The 7,317-nt window shown below is 37.9% G+C and overlaps 1 protein-coding gene across 1 annotated transcript; it reads left to right on the forward strand.

Annotated features, from left to right (window-relative positions):
• Nucleotides 1-5,814: 5,814 nt before the first annotated feature.
• LOC129536279 (olfactory receptor 6C2-like) lies at nucleotides 5,815-6,753 on the forward strand. The gene has a single exon (XM_055395098.2). It carries the CDS (start codon nucleotides 5,818-5,820, stop codon nucleotides 6,751-6,753), a length of 936 nt encoding a protein of 311 aa, XP_055251073.2. The 5' UTR covers nucleotides 5,815-5,817.
• The last annotated feature ends 564 nt before the right edge of the window (nucleotides 6,754-7,317 follow it).

Raw genomic sequence — 7,317 nt, forward strand, 5'->3', positions numbered from 1 at the left:
GGGCTAGTAATGCATTTGGATGCTCCTACTGGAATGTAGTTTTTCAAATGGAGGTTCACCTCTGTCATTAGAGGTACAGCTTCCAGACAAAAGAATGTCAAAGGTAAGACCTGAGTATTTTATTAGTTAAGTAACTTTCCATTTGTAACTGATGGAGAAGATATTTATGTTTTACTTATATGAAACATTTCACTCTGCATGTTTTACTGTAGAAAAGGAAATAAAATTTGTACTGGTTTTAAAATTTGTCTTGATATTTCACTAAGAAAACCACTAATTTCTGAGATTATTTTAGAGTGATGAACCATCATTAGTTTGAAAATATGGGTAGTTTTCACTTATGCATACATAGGTACAGGGACTAATATCTTATTTACTGCTTCTCATTTTTTGATTGGGTAATATTTTTTGGATATTGATCCTCATGAACTGGTTATATATCTTGGAGATTAATCTCTTGCCAGTTGCTTCATTTTCAAATATTTTATCCCATTCTGAGATTGTCTTTTCATCTAGTTTATGGATTCTTTTGCTATGCAAAAAATTTTAAGTTTAAGTAGTCTTATTTGTTTACTTTTGTTTTTATTTTCATTACTCTAGAAGGTGGATCAAAAAAGGTCTTGATGCAAGTTTTGTCACAGAGAGTTCTGCCTATGCTTCCCTCTAACAGTTTTGTAGTATCCAGCCTTGTGACTGAGTCCTTTGATAAAAGTCTATTTGATGGTACAGTTTGGTGGAGGCAAGACTGATGCAGAAACACTAGTAAAATGAAGAGTCACTATTTGATGGATATGGTTTCAGTTATGCAAAAAGAATATAATCTAGAGATCTGTGTGCAATATAGTGCCTATAATGAGCTTGAAAGTGAAAGTGTTCATTCATCACACAGTCTTGTCTGATTCTTTGTAACCCCGTGGACTGTGGCTTGGCAGGCTCCTCTGTCCATGGAATTTTTCATGGTCAGAATACTGGAGTGAGTAGTCATTCCCTTCTTCAGGAGATCTTCCAACGTAGGGACAGAAGCCAAGTCTCTCACACTGAGCCACCAGGGAAGCCCTAATGCTACATGTTGTGAAAGTGTGTTAGTTGCTCAGTTGTGTCCAACTCTTTGTGACCCCATGGACTATAGCTCACTAGACTTCTCTGTCCACGGAATTCTCCAGGCAAGAATACTGGAGTGGGTTACCATTCCCTTCTTCGGGAATCTTCCCTACCCAAGGATCGAACCCAGATCTCCTGCATTGCAGGTGGATGCTAAGTGCTGAGACACTTAGAGGCATGGTACACGTAAAATTTAAGAGAGCAAATCTCATGTTATGTGTGCTTTGTTGCTGTTGTTCAGTAGCTCAGTTGTGTCTGACTCTTTGCGACCCCATGGACTGTAGCATGCCAGGTTTCCCTGTCCTTCACCATCTCCTGAAACTTGCCCAAACCCATGTCCATTGAGTCGGTGATGCCATCCAACCATCTCGTCCTCTGTCGTCCCCTTCTCCTCCTGCCTTCAATCTTTCCCAGCATCAGGGTCTTTTCTAATGAGTCAGCTCTTTACATCAGGTGGCCAAAGTATTGGAGCTTCAGCTTCAGCATCAGTCCTTCTGATGAATTTTTCTGCTGTATCCCTAGACACAGTAGTCATGTGTGGATATGAGAGTTGAACCATAATGAAAGCTGAGGGCTGAAGAATTGGTGCTTTTGAACTGTGGTGTTAGAGAAAACTCTTGAGAGTCCTTTGCATAGCAAGGAGATCAAACCAGTCAATCCTAAAGGAAATCAGTCCTGAATATTCATTGGAAGGACTGATGCTGAAGCTGAAGCTCCAGTACTTTGGCCATCTGATGCAAAGAACTGACTCATTGGAAAAGACCTTGATGCTGGGAAAGATTGAAGGCAGGAGGAGAAGGGGACAACAGAAGACGAGATGGTTGGATGGCATCACCAACTGGATGGACATGAATTTCAGCATGCTCCTGGAACTGGTGATGGAGGGGATGCCTGGCATTCTACAGTGCATGGGGTTGCAAAGAGCTGGACACAACTGAGCAACTGAACTAAACTGATCCCTAGCAATTCATTGTATATGTCCAAAGAATTGAGATATTTACTTGGAAAACCACAGTATGGTTCAGTAAATTTAACACTGATCAAATAGTTTTATCTAATCCATTATCCACATTTTCATTTGTCACTGACACAGTAATGTAATTTTTCCCTTCCTTTTACTGGATATCCAAATTGGATAAAATATTGCATTTATTTGTCATGATTCTTTATCCTCTTTTATTTGGAACATCATATGTGTATATTTTTTTTAAGATGGGTATTTTTGCAGAATTCAGTCTCTCTTCATCTTCTTTTTCCAATAGAATTTCCTCAGTTTGATTTTCTCTGATGGTCCATCATAGTTAAGCTCAGGCTATTTATCCTCGGCTAAAGAATGAAACAGATGATATTATGTTATTCTCACAGAAACAAGTCCGATCACTAGGTTTGACCATTGTTCCGTTAGTCCATTGTAAAATCATTCCAGTTTCCTTGGCTAATAAATGTCTTTGAGTATATACCTTCAGTTCAGTTCAGTTCAGTTGCTCAGTCGTGTCCGACTCTCCGCGACCCCATGAATCACAGCACGCCAGGCCTCTCTGTCCATCACCAACTCCCAGAGTTCACTCAAACTCATGTACACAGAGTCGGTGATGCCATCCAGCCATCTCATTCTCGGTTGTCCCCTTCTCCTCCCGCCCCCAACCCTTCCCAGCATCAGAGTCTTTTCCAGTGAGTCAACTCGTCGCATGAGGTGGCCAAAGTATTGGAGTTTCAGCTTTAGCATCAGTCCTTCCAATGAACACCCAGGATTGATCTCCCTTAGAATGGACTTGTTGGATCTCCTTGCGGTACAAGGGACTCTCAAGAGTCTTCTCCAAAGCATATACCTTAAGACCATGCAAATATTCTACTTCTCAACAAAAAACACCCCTTGATTTTGAGACCATGCAAATATTCTGCTTCTCAACAAAAAACACGCCTTGATTTTGGATTCTTGGTGTTTTTTTTTTTTCCTGCCTGATTCCATCTTTAGTGATTGCAAAAGACTGATTTCCAATGCCAGTCCTCTTTATCATTTACCAGCTTGTTCTTGGCATTCTACTATAAGCAAGAGCTTTTCCTTTTCATTGACTTTTACTTGATCCATTGATTGTTTATTTGTACAGACTCATGCATTTCAAGTTTTCAGTGGATTATAATTCATTGTTGTATTTAATAATCATGATGCTCAAAAGGTCTCCCATTTTCTCAATTAGACACCTTTAAGCTGGCTTCTGTAGGCCTTGAGACAAGCTCCCATTTATTATCTAAGGATTTCCTTATCTTTTGGCATAACAAGATGTTACATGTTCACTTTTTACCTCCTCCACTCAGCCCTAGTTGGCCAAATTTTTAGGGAGTCCTGTTTTAATGAGACACAAATATGGACTGTAGGTGAGTTCAGTGAACTGTGGTATCTTTCTTCTCAGCCATTTTAGTTGTCTGAAGAAATATATGGGAGCATATACACATATACTATACCACAGCACAAAAATATCCCAAGATATAAGCATACCAGAGCCTCTTGATGAAAATAAGAGGAGAGTGAAAAAGCTGGCTTAAACTCAACATTCAAAAAACTAAGATCCTGGCATCCAGTCCCATCACTTCATGGCAAATAGATGGGGAAACAATGGAAACAGTGACAGACTTTATTTTCTTGGGCTCTAAAATCATTGTAGATGGTGACTGCAGCCATGAAATTAAGACATACTCGCTCCTTGGAAGAAAAGTTATGACCAACCTACACAGCATATTAAAAAGCAGAGACACTACTTGGCCGACAAAGGTCCATCTAGTCAAAGCTATGGTTTTTCCAGTAGTTGTGTATGGATATGAGAGTTGGACCATGAAGAGAGCTGAGCACTGAAGAATTGATGCTTTTGAACTGTGGTGTTGGAGAAGACTCCCGAGAGTCCCTTGGATGGCAAGGAGATCAAAGCAGTCAATCCTAAAGGAAATCAGTCCTGAATATTCATTGGAAGGACTGATGCTGAAGCTGAAACGCCAATATTTTGGCCACCTGAAGCAAAGAACTGACTCATTAGAAAAGACCCTGATGTTGGGAAAGATTGAAAGCAGGAGGAGAAGGGGACAGAGGATGAAATGGTTGTATGGCATCACTGACTCCAGTGGATATGAGTTTGAGCAAGCTCTGGGAGTTGGTGATGGACAGGGAAACCTGACGTGCTGCAGTCCATGGGGTAGCAAAGAGTTGGACACAACTGAGGGACTGAATTAAACTTAACTGATGTTGGGTGCATATATGTCTACAAAGGTTATATCCTCTTGTTGGATTGATTTTTCTATCAATATATAAACATTCTTCTTTATTTCTTATTACAGATTTTTTTTTCTTAAGGTCTGTTTGTCTGATATAAGTATAGATACCCATGCTTTCTTTTGATTTCCACATTCATGAAATATTGTTCTGCATCCATTCACTTTTGTGCTGTGTGTGTCCTTAGAAGTGAAGTTAAATTTTCGTAGGCTTCACACAGTTGGGGCTTTTTTCTTTTTTAAGATGTATTCAAGACTCTATTTTTAAACTTTAATAGAAGTATAGTTGATTTACCACTCAGTGTTTTTTGATTGGAGGAATGTCCACTTACATTTAAAGTAATTATTGATAAGTATGGATCTGCTATTGCCATTTTGTTATATGCTTCTATTTTGCCTTTCTCTTCCTTTGTAATTGGATGATTTTTCTGTAGTAATATACTTAGATTCCTTTCTCTTTTGTGTATCTATTAGAGATTTTTGCTTTGTGTTTCCCATGAGATTTATAAAAATAGCATTGTAGCAATATTTTTAAGGTAAATAACACTTAAGTTGGAAGGCATAATGAAGATCTCCATTTTACTCTTTCTGCCAAATAATCTATTCATAAATTTGGATTAGGTCTTCTTTTTTTCTTTGTCATTGTATGGTTATATATCTTTTGAGGTAAAAATGGGTTGATTTTTGTCAAATTGCTTTCAGTTTTATGTCCTCCCACTCATCTTTCTTGATATAAATTGCTGTTATTCTTGGATATTCAGACTAATGTGTTTGTAAATGTCAAAACTATATGAAAGCTATAGGAAACATTAAAATTATGATAGAAATATCACTCTCCAATGGGAAAAGATTTAAAAAATTATATGTGGAGTACCAGAGAGAGTTTGTATGCTGATGAAATTAACCTAGAGATGAGGAAGAAACTAATGAGAGAGGGGGAGATGCTACCTGAGAAACTAAATGTGTATTAAAAAGTTTTTTTTGACATTATGAGAGATTGGCATCAGAAAATAAGAAAATAGCATTTATACATAGATTATTATCTCCTAATTACTATTATAAGGATGTTATATGGCATAGCTTATTTAACACTCAGAATAACATTATGATGTAGTATTATCATTAAAGCCTTCATTAATAAGATTATTAAGGAAGAAAGTGGGAGCACAGATTGGTTCAATGACTTTCCCAAGGTTTCTCATGCAGTAGAGGACAGAGATATGATTTGAACTCCCACAAAATGCTTTTATCTTCATTCTTATGGTACATTCAGTGGCTTTTGAGGGCATCATTTCATGAAAGATGGATCATCAGGTTATAGAAGGAAATGCATGTGACTGATTTTTTAATTGTCGTTTAAAGGCATCATTTGATCTTGTCTTATTTTGAAATTGCTCCTCAGATCCAATTTCTGTGACTTTCATGTGAAGATCAGACAATACTACCAAGTCAGTGATGAAAAACCATTCAGCAATAACAGCATTCATCATACTGGGTTTGACAAATGACACACACCTAGAGATTTTGATTTTTGTCTTTTTGTTGGTCACATATATGTTAAGTGTCATTGGGAATCTTACCATAATTTCTCTTATATTTGTGGATCCTCATTTAAAAACAGCTATGTATTTTTTCCTTCAAAATTTCTCTTTCTTAGAAATCTCATTCACAACGGCCTGTGTGCCCACATACCTCTATATCATATCAAGTGGGGACAAAATTATCACCATCAATGCCTGCTTCAGCCAAATCTTTTTTATTGTCCTTTTTGCAGCTACAGAATTTTTCCTCTTGACTGTGATGTCTTATGACCGCTACGTGGCCATCTGCAAACCCCTTTACTACCTGACCATCATGAACAGCAAAGTCTGCAGGAGCCTCATTTTCTCTTGTTGGGTATCTGGCTTCTTGATTATCCTTCCACCCCTTGGCCTGAGTGTCCACCTGGAATTCTGTGACTCTTTTATTGACCATTTTTTCTGTGATGCTTCTCCAATACTGAAGAACGCATGTTCAGATACATGGTTCATAGAGCAGCTGGTTATATTTTGTGCTGTGTTGACCTTTATAGTGACCCTTGTGTGCATAGTTCTGTCCTACATATACATTATAAGGACAGTTCTAAGATTACCCTCTGCTCAGGAAAGGAAAAGAGCCTTTTCCACGTGTTCTTCCCACATGATTGTGGTTTCCATCACTTATGGCAGCTGCATTTTTATGTATGTGAAACCTTCAGCTAAGGATGAAGTGGCCCTTAATAAGGGAGTTTCTCTGCTGACTACATCTATTGCCCCTATGTTGAACCCTTTCATTTATACCCTGAGGAATAAAAAAGTAAAGCGGTCTTTCCATGACATTCTTAAAAGGTTAATATTTTATTCAAAAAAGTAGCAGAACAGTACACCAGAAACCCTAAAGTAACATACCTGTCACTGGTATGGGGATGGCAATTTGTGCCATGAGAGTGACATATTTGGGCAAGCATTAAAGAAAACTGAGAACATTTAAGAAAGAATCCTGAAGGGACTAACATTATGTAGATGAGCATTTTTCTACTCCTTTGAAACTGCTAACCCTTTCTATATCTGCCCAATCTGCAATTTAACAATTCCACTTAGCATTCTCAAATTCATTAGTTTCACACGTGTAACCTATTCTGGACATATCACTGCTTTTTCCTCTTTGCAATAAAATCTGTTTTGAAGTACCTTTACTTTTCAAGAGAAGTACGTCAATTTTCAGGAAATGTAAGCAGCCTTAATTTTAACTTTAAGCCTGTCAATGTTGCTTCACAAAAAATAATATGTTAATTTGTATTGCAGAATATTTTATTATCCCTTCCTATCTGAAAGTACTAAAATGATGATAGACTTATGTGAAATGAATCGCCAGTTCAGGGTCAATGCATGATACAGGATGCTTGGTGCTGGTGTGTGGGGATGACCCAGAGGGAGG

This window comes from Moschus berezovskii, chromosome 6 (genome assembly GCF_049115385.1).
Source record: "Moschus berezovskii isolate FMDL1 chromosome 6, NW_MosBer_1.0, whole genome shotgun sequence".
Classification (NCBI taxonomy): Eukaryota; Metazoa; Chordata; class Mammalia; order Artiodactyla; family Moschidae; genus Moschus; species Moschus berezovskii.